At 41.4% G+C, this 16095-nt stretch overlaps 1 protein-coding gene across 2 annotated transcripts in view; it reads left to right on the top strand.

Annotated features, from left to right (window-relative positions):
- The window catches only part of NRIP3 (nuclear receptor interacting protein 3), a 28693-nt gene that overhangs the window by 7926 nt on the left and 4672 nt on the right, over window positions 1-16095 (top strand). For both annotated transcript variants that reach the window (XM_014478009.2, XM_005895049.2), the window contains 3 exons: window positions 11932-12093; window positions 12605-12687; window positions 14974-15113. In XM_014478009.2, coding sequence (XP_014333495.1) covers window positions 11932-12093; window positions 12605-12687; window positions 14974-15113 — 385 coding nt within the window. The remainder of the gene's footprint in view (window positions 1-11931; window positions 12094-12604; window positions 12688-14973; window positions 15114-16095) is intronic.

The following is a 16095-nucleotide window of genomic DNA, read 5'->3' as shown; positions in this document are numbered from 1 at the left end:
GAAGTAATGTTTGAACTGAGACTTGAATGATGAGAGCAAGCTAACTATTTGAAGTATTAGGGGGAGGACATTTCAGACAGAGGGAATGGCAGGTGCAAAGGCATTAGAATGGAAAAGGGATTTTGAGTGTGTATATAAAATGTATGAAAAGTTGGCAAGACTACAGAAAAGAACTGTGCAAAAAAGCTCCTAATGACCCAGATAACCACATTAGTGTGGTCACTCACCTGAAGCCAGACATCCTGGAGTGTGAGGTCAAGTGGGCCTTAGGAAGCAGCACTATGAACAAAGCTAGTGGAGGTGATGGAATTCCAGCTGAGTTATTTCAAATCCTAAAAGATAATGCTATTAAAGTACACTCATTATGCCAGCAAATTTGAAAAACTCAGCAGTGGCCACAGAACTGGAAAAGGTCAGTTTTCATTCCAATCCCAAAGAAAGGCAATGCCAAAAAATGTTCAAATTACCACACAATTGCACTCATTTCACACGCTAGCAAGATTATGCTCAAAATTCTTCAAGATAGGCTTCAGCAGTATGTGAACTGAGGACGTCCAGAAGTACAAGCTGGATTTAGAAAAGGCAGAGGAACCAGAGATCAAATTGCCAACATATGCTGGATCATAGGAAAAGCAAGAGAATTAAAAAAAATCTACTTCTGCTTCATTGACTATGTTAAAGCCTTTGACTGTGTGGATCACAACAAACTGTGGAATATTCTTAATGAAATGGGAATACCAGACCACCTTACCTGTCTTTTGAGAAACCTGTATGCAGAACAAGAAACAACAGTTAGAACTGGACATGGAACTACAACCTGGTTCCAAATTGGGAAAGGAGTAAATCAAGGCTGTATACTTTCACCCTGCTTGTTTAATTTATATGCAGAGTAAATCATGCGAAATGTCCAGCTAGATGAATCACAAGCTGAAATCAAGATTGCCAGGAGAAGTATCAGCAACCTCAGATATGCAGATGATACCACTCTAATTGCAGAAAGTGAAGAGGAACTAAAGAGCCTCTTGATAAAGGGGAAAGAACAGAGTGAAGAAGTTGGCTTAAAACTCAGCATTCAGAAAACGAAGATCATGGCTTCCGGTCCTATCACTTCACGGCAAATAGATGGGGGAAATGTGGAAACTGTCAGATTTCAGGGAAAATACAGAAACTGTCAGATTTCATTTTCGTGGGCTCCAAAATCAATGCCTATGGTGACTGCAGCCGTGAAATTAAAAGTTGCTTGCTCCTTGGAAGAATAGCTATGACAAACCTAGACAGTGTATTAAAAAGCAGAGAGATCACTTTGCCAACAAAGTGTATTAAAAAGCAGAGACATCATTTTGCCAACAAAGGTCTGTCCAGTCAAAGCTATGGTTTTTCCAGTAGTCGTTTATGGATGTGAAAGTTGGACCATAAGAAGGCTGAGGACCTAAGAATTGATGCTTTTGAACTGTAGTACTGGAGAAGACTTTTGAGAGTCCCTTGGACAGCCAGGAAATCAAACCAGTCAATCCTAAAGGAAATCAACCCTGAATATTCATTGAAAGGACTGATGCTGAAGCTCCAATACTTTGGCCACCTGATGTGAAGAGCTGACTCATTGGAAAAGACCCTGATGCTGGGAAAGATTGAGGGCAAAAGGAGAAGGGAGCAACAGAGGACGAGATGTTGGATGGCATCACTGACTCAGTGGACATGAGTTTGAGCAAACTGTGGGAGATAGTGAAGGCCGGGGAAGCCTGGCATGCTGCAGTTCATGGGGTCACAAAGAGTTGGACACGACTTAGTGACTGAACAACAATAATGGTATGTATGTGGAGGTTGGAGAAATAGACAAGGACCAGATGATGCTGAGCCCTATAGACCATGGTAAGAAGTTTGAATTTTGTCTGAAGAACAATGGAAAGTCATTGAAGGTCTTTGAAGTAGGGGAATATATTATCTCACATATTTTTAAAAGCTTGCTCTGGTTGCTGTGTAGAGAATGATTTGGAGAAGAGTGAAGGAAGAGGTGGAAGACAAGCCAGGGGGGCTGTTATAGCACAGATAAGAGATGACAGTGGCTTGGATTAGATTGGAGGTAGTAAAGATGGGGAGAAGTAGATCGATGCCAAATAAATTTCAGAGGAAGCAGCAATACTACAGATCGTCCTCAACCTACGATGAGGTTACATCCTTATAAACACATCATAAGATGAAAATATTGTTAAGTCAAAAATTCATTTAATATACCTAGCCTATTGGACATCATATTTTAGCCTAGCCTTCCTTAAACGTGCTCAGAACACATTACCCTGAAATTGGGCAAAATCATCTAACACAAATCCTATTTTATAATAAAGTATCAGATATCTCATGTAATTTATTGACTATCACACAGAAAGTGAAAAAAGAGAATGGTTGTATGGGTCCAAAAGAGTTGTAAGTGTATCAGTTGTTTGCCCTTATGATCATGAGGCTAACTGGGAACTTCAGCTTACTGCCTCTGCCCAGTGTCATGAGAGAGTGTTGTGCTGTGTAGCAGTAGCCCGGAAAAGATCCGGATTCAAAGTATGTTTTTTTACTGAATGTGTATTACTTTGGCACCATCACAAAGTTGAAAAATCAGAAGTTTAACCATTGTAAGTTGGGGACCAACTCGGGATATACTTCGGATGGAAAGTTAGGAAGTTTGATTCTCTTCTGAGAATCAAAAGAATCAAAATGGGTGGGTGGGTAATGGTGCCATTTTACCAGGTTAGTGGAAAGGAAGTAATCCAGAACATTAAAATGGAACAGGACTTTGAAGCTCATACCTCTTTTATTACTGATGAAGAATATGAGACTGATAAAAAAAAAGTAATACTTAGAGAGATTAGTGATTTACTCAAGGTAGTATGTGACAAGTGGTCATTTTGCTGAAATAGAAAACCTTCATGGAGGAAATAAAGGTAAGATTGGGAAGCAGGATGAGTTAGTGGAAGGTCTTAAATGCTAAATTGCATATTTTGTGTTTAATACAGCTGGCAAGAGAACCATTGCAGGAGAAGGAGACCATGATATAATGTCTTAGATTATTTGAACTTAGCTATAACAGCAGAAATGGGGAGAAATCTGTGAGGTGTTAAAACAGCAGAATTTCACTCACCAAGATGAAGATTATGGGAGAAAGCACAAGTTTTGTGGGAAAGATCAGTGGGACAAGTTAAGTTTGAAAGTGCCTGTGAGGTGTCTAAGTGGAGAAGTTCAAAGAGACAATTGGTTCTATGGATCTGAAACTCAGAAACAAAGGCTGGGCATGAGACAGAGTCATCATCATAAAGGCAGTTATTTACACAATGAAAGTAGGTAAGATTGCCCTTAAAGGTTTTGTCAAGTGAGAAGGGGACCCAAGGAGAGCAATGAGGAACACTAACATTTAGGAAATGAGCAGAGGCAAAAGAACCAATAAATGATATAGATGTAGAATAGATAGAAAAGTGGTTTTAGAAGCCAGTGGAGGAGAGTTTCAAGAAAAATGGAAAGTTGTTTATTAAAGCATTGTTTCTAATGGCAGATATGTAGAAACAATCTAAATGTCCATTAGTAGTTATGTAAATTGAGGTGTGTTTGTACCACAGACTCATATGTTTACAGATGATGTACTGTTTTAAAATGCAGAAAGTAGGGCATATGTGAAAAAAAAAATAGGTGCTAAGGTTTTTGGATAATCTGACATTACATCTGCATTGGACTGCAAGGAGATCAAACTAGTCAATCCTAAAGGAAATCAGTCCTGAATGTTCATTGGAAGGACTGATGCTGAAGCTGAAGCTCCAATACTTTGGCCACCTGATGTGAATAACTGACTCATTAGAGAAAACCCTGATGCTGTGAAAGACTGAAGGCAGAAGGAGAAGGGGACGACAGAGGATAAGATGGTTGGATGGTGTCACCGACTTGATGGACATGAGTTTGAGTAAGCTCTGGGAGTTGGTGATGGACAGGGCAGCCTGGCATGCTGCGGCCTACAGGGTCACAAAGAATTGCACACAAATGAGCGACTGGATTGAAGTGAACTGAAGTTACATTATTGGGGTGTGTGTGGGGGTATCAGCATGCATATATGTGTGTGCATATGTACACATGTACATGCACTTCAGTTTTTGCACAATTTGGCAGACAGAGTTAGTTGGCTAAATTAGAAGTGGCCATGTGAATTCTGACCAAGAAGATACAGGCAGAAAACTGCTGAGGGAACTTCTGGGAAAGCTTTTGCTTTCCTGATAAAAAGGATAGATGACAGAGAGTCCCCTCTTCCTTCCTCCTTTTTTGGATGTGGATGAAATGCCTGGAGCTGGGGCACCCATTATAAGACCATGAGGGAATATCCATGAAAATTACAGAAACAATAGCCCTGAAATTGTTAATCAGCTGAATTAATGCCTGCAGCTACCTACCTCCATCTTCTTGTTATATGAGAAGAAAATATACCTCCATTCAAGCCCCATAAAGTTGGTTTTTCTTGTGGCTATATGCTTTCTTAATGTATAGGGTATATTTTTAAAATTTATATTTTATCAAAAATATACATGTATATAATTTAAAACTTCAAAAAATTTTTGAACTGTTCCTTAATTCTCTTATTACTCTCCATCATGTCCCCTCTCCTACTATGCTAATATTGTAATATGTTCAGTTCAGTTCAGTTGCTCAGTCGTATCTGACTCTTTGCGACCGCATGAACCGCAGCACACCAGGCCTCCCTGTCCATCACCAACTCCCAGAGTTTACCCAAACTCATGTCCATTGAGTCGGTGATGCCATCCAACCATCTCATTCTCTGTTGTCCCCTTCTCCTCCTGCCTTCAATCTTTCCCTACATCAGGGTCTTTTCAACATCAGGGTCTTTTCAGCTCTTCTCATTAGGTGGCCAAAATATTGGAGTTTCAGCTTCAACATCAGTTCTTCCAATGAACACCCAGAACTCATCTCCTTTAGGAGGGACTGGTTGGATCTCCTTGCAGTCCAAGGGACTCTCAAGAGTCTTCTCCAACACCACAGTTCAAAAGCATCAATTCTTCAGCACTCAGCTTTCTTTATAGTCCAACTCTCACATCCATACATGACTACTGGAGAAAAACATAGCCTTGACTAGATGGACCATTGTTGGCAAAGTAATGTCTCTGCTTTTTAATACGCTATCTAGGTCAGTCATAACTTTCCTTCCAAGGAGTAAGCATCTTTTAATTTCATGGCTGCAATCACCATCTGCAGTGATTTTGGAGCCCAAAAAAACAGTCTGTCACTGTTTCCCCATCTGTTTGCCATGAAGTGATGGGACCAGATGCCATGATCTTAGTTTTCTGAATGTTGAGCTTTAAGCAAACTTTTTCACTCTCCTCTTTCACTTTCATCAAGAGACTCTAGTTCTTCACTTTCTGCCATAAGGGTGGTGTCATCTGCATATCTGAGGTTATTGATATTTCTCCCGGCAATCTTGATTCCAACTTGTGCTTCTTCCAGCCCAGCGTTTCTCATGATGTACTCTGCATAGAAGTTAAATAAGTAGGGTGACAATATACAACCTTGACGTACTCCTTTTCCTATTTGGAACCAGTCTGTTGTTCCATGTCCAGTTCTAACTGTTGCTTCCTGACCTGCATATAGGTTTCTCAAGAGGCAGGTCAGGTGGTCTGGTATTCCCATCTCCTTCAGGATTTTCCACAGTTTATTGTGGCCCACACAGTCAAAGGCTTTGGCATAGTCAATACAGCCGAAATAGATGTTTTTCTGGAACTCTCTTGCTTTTTCCATGATCCAGCGGACGTTGGCAATTTGATCTCTGGTTCCTCTGCTTTTTCTAAAACCAGCTTGAACATCTGGAAGTTCACGGTTCACGTGTTGCTGAAGCCTGGTTTGGAGAATTTTGAGCATTACTTTACTGGTGTGTGAGATGAGTACAATTGTGCGGTAGTTTCAGCATTCTTTGGCATTTCCTTTGTTAGGGATTGGAATGAAAACTGACCTTTTCCAGTCCTGTGGCCACTGCTGAGTTTTCCAAATTTGCTGGCATATTGAGTGCAGCACTTTCACAGCATCATCTTTCAGGATTTGAAATAGCCCAAATGGAATTCCATCACCTCCACTAGCTTTGTTCATAGTGATGCTTTCTAAGACCCACTTGACTTCACATTCCAGGATGTCTGGCTCTAGGTGAGTGATCACACCATTGTGATTATCTGGGTCTTTTTTGTACAGTTCTTCTGTGTATTCTTGCCACCTCTTCTTAATATCTTCTGCTTCTGTTAGGTCCATACCATTTCTGTCCTTTATAGAGCCCATCTTTGCATGAAATGTTCTCTTGGTATCTCTAATTTTCTTGAAGAGATCTCTAGTCTTTCCCATTCTATTGTTTTATTTCTTTGCACTGATTGCTGAGGAAGGCTTTCTTATCTCTCCTTGCTATTCTTTGGAACTCTACATTCAAATGGGTATATTGTTCCTTTTTCCTTTGCTTTTTGCTTCTCTTCTTTTCACAGCTATTTGTAAGGCCTCCTCAGACAGCCATTTTGCTTTTTTGCATTTCTTTTTCTTGGGGATGGTCTTGATCCCTGTCTCTTTTACAATGTCACAAACCTCCCTCCATAGTTCATCAGGCACTCTGTCTATCAGATCTAGTCCCTTAAATCTATTTGTCACTTCCACTGTATAATCATAAGGGATTTGATTTAGGTCATACCTGAATGTTCTAATGGTTTTCCCTACTTTCTTCAATTTCAGTCTGAATTTGGCAATAAGGAGTTCATGATCTGAGCCCCAGTCAGCGCCTGGGGCGCTGTTTTTGTTGGCTGTATAGAGCTTCTCCATCTTTGGCTGCAAAGAATATAATCAATCTGATTTTGGTATTGACCATCTGGTGATGTCCATGTGTAGAGTCTTCTCTTGTGTTGTTGGAAGAGGGTGTTTACTATGAACAGTGCATTCTGTTGGCAGAACTCTATTAGCCTTTGCCCTGCTTCATTCTGTACTCCAAGGCCAATTTTGCCTGTTACTCCAGGTGTTTGTTGACTTCCTACTTTTGCCTTCCAGGCCCCTATAATGAAAAGGACATTTTTTTGGGGTGTCAATTCTAGAAGGTCTTGTAGGTCTTCATAGAACTGTTCAACTTCAGCTTCTTCAGCATTACTGGTTGGGGCATAGACTTGGATTACCGAGATATTGAATGGTTTGCTTTGGAAATGAACAGAGATCATTCTGTTGTTTTTGAGACTGCATCCAAGTACTGCATTTTAGACTCTTTTGTTGACTATGATGGCTACTCCATTTCTTCTAAGGGATTCTTGCCCACAGTATTAGATATAATGATCATCTGAGTTAAATTCACCCATTCCAGTCCATTTTAGTTCGCTGATTCCTAAAGTTCAACGTTTACTCTTGCCATCTCCTGTTTGATCACTTCCAATTTGCCTTGATTCATGGACCTAACATTCCAGGTTCCTATGCAATATTTCTCTTTACAGCATTGGACCTTGCTTCCATCACTGTCTTTAAGCTTCCATTATTACCATTGAGTAGTTGTATGTAATTCTGATTCCTAATCCTTTGTGTTTGAATCTTCTTTTTCTCTCTAAAAACTTTTGGAATCTTTGTCATCCATGATATTCCAAAAATTCTTAATTGTGTGAAATCTTGGTGTGGATCTTTTATCTTTCATTATGCAAGGCTCCATGTGAACTCTTTCAATCTGTAAGCTCATATCCTTCAGTTCTGGTGTAGTAGGGTGCTCCACCCTCATCCTCAGCTGTTGTAGGAATCTGTTCTAAGCCTAGCCAAACTATCAACCAACCAAAATCTTTTGATTTACTCTTACAAAAAAGAATAAAGTATTGGCATTCTTCCCAGTTGTCTGAGTCAAGTAGGAGTCCCATGCAGGCTTTATATTAATCTCTTTCCAGCTCTAATTGTACCCTCCAACTGTAGTTTCTAATATCTCTAAGATTCATCAGCTTTCCCAGGGTTTTTAAGTAGGAAAACTGCTTTTACAGCTAGACCCCCAAGTATCAGTTCAGTTCAGTTGCTCAGTCATATCTGACTCTTTGCAACCCCATGGACTGCAGCATGCCAGGCTTCCCTGTCCATCACCAACTCCTGGAGCTTACTCACACTGATGTCTATCGAGTCGGTGATGCCATCCAACCATCTCATCCTCTGTCATCCCTTTCTCCTCCTGCCTTCAATCTTTCCCAGCATCAGGGTCTTTCCAATGAGTCAGTTCTTCGCATCAGGTAGCCAAAGTATTGGAGTTTCAGCATCAGTCCTTCCAATGAATATTCAGGACTGATTTCCTTTAGGATTTACTGATTTATCTCCTTGCAGTCCAAGGGACTCTCAAAAGTGTTCCCCAACACCACAGTTCAAAAGCATCAATTCTTTGGTGCTTGGCTTTCTTTATAGTCCAACTCTCAAATCCATACATGACTACTGGAAAAATCCTAGCTTTGACTAGGCAGACCTTTGTTGGCAAAGTAATGTCTCTGCTTTTTAATATGCGTATATATGCTTTATACCCCCAAGTATAAAATAGTTCAAATATAATAATTTATTGTTTTAAAAGTAACAGTTCTAGTGGAAAGGTCAACAAGATAGCCCTCTTCCATGTAGTCATTTGGGGAACTCAGGCTGATGGTGGCTTTTTATCTTAAACATGTTACCTCCAGGAAGGTTACCCTAGGGGTCATCTCCATTTCAGCCAGTCAGAATAGGAGAAGAGTATGGAGGAGTTGTGCACAGGAGAGTTTTATGAGCCAAGCCTAGAAGAGGTGTGTGTCACTTTTCCTCACATTCTGCTTGCCAAACTCAGTCATACGGCCTTATCTAACAACAGGAAAGACTGGGAAACATAATCTACATATCTGTCCAGAAAGAAGAGGAAATCATGGATAGCTGGTGGCCTCTACTACTCTAGTGTTCCATGAAGTAGAATGGTGTGAAGAATTTAGCTTTCTCTAGTCTAGTCATTTACCAGTTTTTGGTCTGTTTTTTAGATTCCAAGATTTTGTCAATGTCTCTTTTGTTGTTGTTGTTGTTGTTTACTATTCTTTTTGTGGAAGGTTTAGGCCTTTCTAACTCCTTGACTATCATTTTAGTGAAATTTTGGTTGGGAGCAGAGGTAAATGTGCCGTTACATTGTCATTTAAAACATGAGGCCATAATTAATTGACTACAGAGAAGCATCTCTGAGATTCATATGAGTTTATTGGCTGTGAATTTTCAACTCCTGAACTGTACTGTGAATACTTTTAGTTATAAAAATAAATGAAAATAATTATATGTACTGACATGGAAAAATGCCTTTCATATATTAAAAAAATTTTTTTTAATTTAGAAGAGTATTATGATGTGATCCTATTTTTATTTATGTTTGTAAATGCATTAAAATTTGGGGGGACTTCCCTGGTGATGGTTGAAATTGTGCATTCTCAATTCAAGGGGCACAGGTTCAATCTCTGGTTTGGGAACTAAGATCTCACATGGAACTAAGCAAAAAAAAGGAAGGGTATTCTTCTAAATTTGATGGTTGTCATTTGTAGGGAGTGAAACTAAGAAGGGTGAGGTGCTGAGGAAGCTTTCCCTTTTAATTGTATATGCTTTAGTGATATTTGAATATTTTACATTGAACATGTGTTATGCTTAAACCTTTTTTGGTTACTAAACAAAGGAATAGTCACCAGGGCCAAATGCCCTAGAGAATGAAGGCTGAAAAATGTCTATCAGATTTGGAAATTAGGAGATCATTATTGGTATTGTGGGATCATAAGTGATTTCAGTGAAAAAATATAGAATGTCAGGAAATAGAATAGTGATTTCAACCTTTATTAAAGGCCAATTAAGACAAGGGTGTGATTAGATTGGGCTTCCCAGGTGGTGCTAGTGGTAAAAACCTGACTGCCAATGCAGGTTCAATCCCTGGGTTGGGAAGACCCCCTGGAGGAGGGCATGACAGCTCACTCCAGTATTCTTGACTAGAGAATCCCATGGACAGAGGAGACTGGCGGGATACAGTCTATAGGGTCGCAAAGAGTTGGACAGGACTGAATGACTTAGCACATGATTAGGTTAGGATGTGGCATTGAAGAGACAGGGTCTGGAGTTCTGTGGAGTTTTCTCCCCAGTATATGAGAACTTGGAGTGTGTATTAATATATAGGCTGTGGAGAAGGGGTCTAGGAGGAATAATCAGAAGAGAGATGACTCAAGGGAAATGATTTCAGAACCTTCCTCATTTGCCTCATCTGTCCGATGATTAGACTCCTCTCAAGATTTAGAGTATCCAGGTAAAGTGGTATTCAGCAAGACCACTGTAGAAGGAAAGCCACAAACTTTAGGTTAGGAGGGCCTAGGTTAGACAGCCTTTGAAGTCCCTTCCAGTCTTCAGTTCTACAAATCCAGCTTATCTGAGTTGGTTCTGCTAAGCATGGATCTGACAGAAACAAACACCTGCTTTCATATAAATCTAGGCTTATGAGTGAAAGAGATAAGAATGAAGAATTTCTGTTTCTTTTGCAGAGCAAAGCATTCTCCCAGGGTCAAATTGGGAAATCTGACAAAGTTAGCACTTCCTGTAGCTCCTTATCAAGTTAAGAATCCCTCATTTTCATTTAATTGCACCCCCCTCCTTTTCCCAAGGATGCTAATTTAGAATCTGCCTTGCCAAGAATCAGTGTATTTTGGGAATCTATTTCTTCGCCTCACCAGGGTTACAGTGAGTCATGGCTCTGACTCCTTTCTTCCTCAGAAATTTGTGAGATGGTGGATAATGAAGACTTCTCCAATTCTCCCCCCTTGCTGGGGAATGTTCTAGGCTCTGGGCTTCTAGGAGTGACTCTCTTCCCTTTAGAATTGAAATGCCGTCTAGAATGTGTCACGGAGATACTTGGGATAAGGCTTTATCCTCTGAGGGATTTTAAGTATTATTGTAAACTGGGAATAATGTGCTCCTGTAGAGATTTTGCAGGTCAATTGACTTCAAGAAGTGGCTTACACTTTCTGGAGGCCACTTGGAGTAGAAAGAGTAGAACGTAGTTCTATCTACCCTAGTAACTCTCCTAAATGCTATCAAAGAGCACACTTGAATTCACATTCCTTATTCTGCTTCCTAACATTATGTATCCTGGCATGGATATAAGGTCTAATTAAGCCCCCTGCTTCTTGGTCAGTTTCTGCCCCCTTTATACTCCACTTAAGAGTGGCCCATTAAGAGAGAGAATGGATAACAAGCATATAGCAGGAGGAGCCTAATGCTTCTTGAAGTCCAGGGGATAATGGTAAGGATGATTCTCATGGCTTCTGCCAGGTTCTAATGTGTATCTCCTAAGAGGGTTATTCAGCAGGTATAACTTGTCTTCCCACCTCATCCACCCCATTGGATGACTCAACCAACAGGAGAGAGCCAAGTCACTAAGGCATATGCATTTGAGTCCAAAAGATAAAGACTGTGAGGAAGTGAGACTTGAAATAGAAGTATACAGAACTCCTGAAAACCAGTGCTAAGAAGGTTTCTTTGGCCTGTGAGAATTAGCTGCCCTTACTTATAAGTTCTCTGGAAAGATACATTTATCCCACATAGACTAAAGCCACTTTTCTCCTGAAATGTCCTTGTAAGGGAAGGGAAGGCAGCAAGCCCAGGTAGTACAAATCACAAGAGTCTCTTACTTTTCTTTAGCCATGGAATACTGGCCTTGTTCACATTTCCCAGAATCCCATATTGCTTTTTCATTTGAGGAACTACTGTTCTGATAGTTCCTGCTCTGATAATACTCATGAAATCCGTACTTGAGGGAAGAATAAATAAGAGGCAAAGGTGGAGCTCAGTTATGTGAGGCTCCTTCATTATTTCCATGGCACCTGGGAGACAATAGGGGAGGGGGAACATGGCCTGTCACTAAGAAGCCTCTGCTTTCTGTTCCCCAAGCAACCTCATAACATTCTGCAGAGGCGCCTCATGGAAACCAACCTATCTAAGCTCCGAAGCAGTCGTGTCCCTTGGGCCTCCAAGACCAACAAATTCAATCAGGCCAAGTCTGAGGGGCTGAAGAAGTCTGAGGATGATGACATGATTTTGGTTTCTTGCCAGGTAAAGTTTTGATAATAACTTTTCCAGGTTTTCTGCAGAGTAGGATTCAGGTCTAATAAGATCCCAATAATGGGGCCCTTTCCTCCAAATTGTATAGAATGTGGATGTTATCATGGAATTCTTAAATGAGTTTTAAGGGGGCACTCTGTGCATCACTGGAAGTGTATGCAGTATTTTGTATGCATGTTTGTCCTTTATGAGGAAAAGGACTAAATGTTTCATCAGATTTGCAAAGGGATATGTGATACACACACACACAGTTAAAAGCCACTTTGTGTATACAAGGAAACATCCCAAAGTCCTTTGGGATCCTCTGTCAGCTCTACAATCAGCAGGAAAAAGAACCCCTCAAAGGAGACACCACAATGGATACAGATGGGACACTATCCTCCATAAATGTGAAGATGCTCTCCAACCCTGCCTTTCATGCGACATCTGCTGCTTGCTGTTTGGATTTCTCTTCCTTTTTGCATCTCTGGCTTCCGTTGAACAGTATATTTTCTCTCCACAGTGTGCTGGAAAGGATGTGAAAGCCTTGGTTGACACAGGCTGTCAATATAATCTCATCTCTTCAGCCTGTGTGGACAGACTGGGGTAAGTAGCCACTTGTACTAGAAGTCAGATGCTATATGCTCTTTGCTTGAATTTATTTTGAAGTTCAGGCTTTCCATTAAAACAAACTGTTACTCACTCAGTCATGTCTGACTCTTAGCAACCCCATGAACTGTAGCCAACCAGGCTCCTCTGTTCATGGGATTCTCCAGGCAAGAATATTGGAGTGGTTTGCCATGCCCCCCTCCAGGGGACCTTCCCTACCTACCCAGCGATCGAACCCGGGTCTTCCACATTGCAGGCAGATTCTTTACCATCTGAGCCACCAGGGAAGCATTATCTCCCATCAATTAAGTTTTGAACAAAGACCTTTGGGCTCTGGAATGAGAAAATATGAGATCCTTGACTCATTGCATGCCATGCCCTGATCCTGATTTGTGCCCTTCCCAGACAGCAAATTAAAAAGAGCTGCCCTGTAGGTATAGCCCAGAGAAGTAAAATCAGGGATGTGGTTGACCTTGGCTTACTTGGAGTTCTGGAGGTCACCCTGCCTGTCCCAAGAAGCATCAGTGAGACCGTGGAATAGAGCTATTGGGCCTGAACCATCACAGGTGTGATTAGTGTCTTTCCTTTCTGCAAATAACATGTAAAATCAGATCTTACTGATGTCCCTGCTGTGGACTGAATGTGAGGCAGACACCTCATATATTGAATATATTAAGTTCTCTAAAAGCTGGAATTGGGTTCTCCCTCTTTTTTAGTCAGAGAAAAGCATTTTGTATCTTTCCTCCTTTTCACTCAATCCGTCCTTTCATTCTCTTTCTTCTTCCTTTTCTTCTCTCCAGAATACCAGGTGGGCCCTGAGGTCTAGCCCAGAATTGGGAGGATCAATCCAATATCTTTTTCCACTTCTCTAGCTCTAAGTACAACAAAGCATCCCCCAGCCCAGATCTCTGTATTGAAATAATGACTAGAGTAGATGTAATGGCCCATTTTAAGCTACTTTAAAAAATATTCTTGTTCTTAGGCAGGACTTGCACAAATCTTGATTTGTAGATCAGTGACTTCTGCCCACAGGACCTGTTCCTTCTTGTTTCTACCTTCTCACCCCTCACCACTGACTCTTTGCAGCTGGCTCTTTGGGTTTTGTGCATTGCTATTTAGGGTGGTGGGGGAGTCCAAAGACACAAGTGCTCCTGTGGGAAGAATCCTGAGCCTTTTTATGCAGTGAAGAGATGACCTATAGTGCAACATGATGTTTCCAGAAAGACTAATAATGTCCTGGTGCATAATTAGGCAGTAGACTGCCATGATTCCAGAGGAGTTAATAACCATCTATAAAACTGCAATTATTTTCCTTTTGCATAGGCTGTAACACCAAAAGAGAGAAAATGGAGTAAAGCAGAAGTATCGGCACAGAGAGTCCATAATTAAGTATTTATCCACCAACTCATAATAGCTCGGATGCTGGCTCTTCCAACCAGCTTACATAACTGTGTGAAACCTTGGTGCTGTTCTTTCCTTTCTCTTCTAGACAGACAAGTTAAATTAACTAGGAATTAACCAATATCAATGCACTCAGCAAGTAAGTACCTACCTCTACCAACCTTATAGCCTAAGACTAAGTGAAGAAGATAGACTAAAACAAAGACAAAATTAGACATTGAACAAAGGATCTTCTAAAATTAGGACTAATCTGCCCACTCTGAGATCTTTACCCACAGATGTGTAAAAGGCTCTGCTAAGTCACTACAGTCGTGTCCGACTCTGTGTGACCCCATAGACGGCAGCCCACCAGGCTCCCCCGTCCCTGGGATTCTCCAGGCAAGAACGCTGGAGTGGGTTGCCATTTCCTTCTCCAATGCATGAAAGTGAAAAGTGAAAGGGAAGTCGCTCAGTCCTGTCCGACTCTTCGCGACCCCATGGACTGCAGCCTACCAGGCTCCTCCGTCCATGGGATTTTCCAGGCAAGAGTACTGGAGTGGGGTACCATTGCCTTCTCCGTGTAAAAGGCTATGTTAACTAAACTGCCTTGCACATAGGTGGGGATGTTGGAATGCAGAAAAGGATTCTCTGAGTGTGTCCCACGAGTTCAGATAGTGACATAGCTTTCTAGAACAGGAGCTAAATCTTTATATATTTTTTTATATACCCCCTGGCATGTTTAGGATAAAGTGCTCAAACAAGAAATGTAGGCTAACATTTTCTTTTGATAAATTAACCCAGGAAATCCCTGGAATATTCCAGCTGTGTGTCAGAAGGTAGGCATTGCCAGATTCCATCAGAAACCTCTGCCAAGGGGATTCTGGTATTTGCTCTCTGGTGCAGACTCAAGGAGCATGTCAGATCTCACAAGCATGAAGGAGAGAGGCTTTCTCTACCCCGGCATCTGAAAGTTGTGGGCCAGATTGAGCACCTGGTGATCACACTGGGCTCCCTCCGCCTGGACTGCCCAGCAGCTGTGGTTGGTGAGTTGAATTGGGGACTGGGCCTGTGGACCCCTAAGGTAAACCCTCTCCCTCCTTCCACCAAACCCTCATGGGATCTCAGGCCTGTAAGTACTGACTTCTTTAAAACCCCAGGTTTCTACTTTTTTGTACTATAAACCTTGTCCCAGTTTTTGCCTTCCAAAGTACTAGATGGGCCTTGAGCTACATGCAAGACATGTTGAAAATCACTCAGAGAATAAAAAATTTCAAGGGGTAAGAAAACAAAAATTTCTGTGTGCCAGTAAAAGTGGCTCCTGAGAACTTTCCATGGGCTAGTTAGAGGTAGAGGGCAAGATCCTCTTACTCCTTTGCCATAAATCCCATCATAACTTCTCACCAACTCCTATACTTTCTCTCATGTACTCTATTTCCCACTACTCTAAGTTCCTGGTTTTTGTCCAAAGGCCTTGCTTTGTCCTTTAAAGTAAAAAGACCTGGGTTTGAATCTTGATTCTACCACCTTTTGTCATTCAGTCGTGTCCGACTCTTTGAGACCCTATGGACTGTAGCCCACCAGGCTCCTCTGTCGGATTTTCCAGGCAAGAATACTGGAGTAGGTCGCCATTTCCTTCTCCAGGGTATCTTCTCAGCCCAAGGATTGGACCTGGGTCTCCTGCATTGCAGGTGGATTCTTTACCACTTGATCCACCAGGGAAGCTCAAACTATAATGATCTGGGGCAAATTACTTAATATAAAAAACTCAAGTCTGCGGACTTCTCCAGCAGGCGAGAGGCAGTCCACGCGGACCCATGGCAGGAAGCAGGTTGCTTGGCCTGCAGAGGGGCACCTCGACGGTACTTGGACCCTGGTGGCTCCAAGTGCGGTGGGTGGGGTAATAGCAGCTTCTCATAGGATTCAGAAGCAAGCCATGTATTTTGATGCGGCTTGTTGCTGCTTTGAAGGGTTTCTGAACAATTTATGAGCAAAAATGGTGTTTTAAAGTTTGCCATTTTAGTGAAT

This window comes from Bos mutus, chromosome 15 (genome assembly GCF_027580195.1).
Source record: "Bos mutus isolate GX-2022 chromosome 15, NWIPB_WYAK_1.1, whole genome shotgun sequence".
Lineage (NCBI taxonomy): Eukaryota > Metazoa > Chordata > Mammalia > Artiodactyla > Bovidae > Bos > Bos mutus.
The sequence above is the reverse complement of the archived record's forward strand: the minus strand, read 5'-3'. Positions and strand labels throughout refer to the sequence as shown.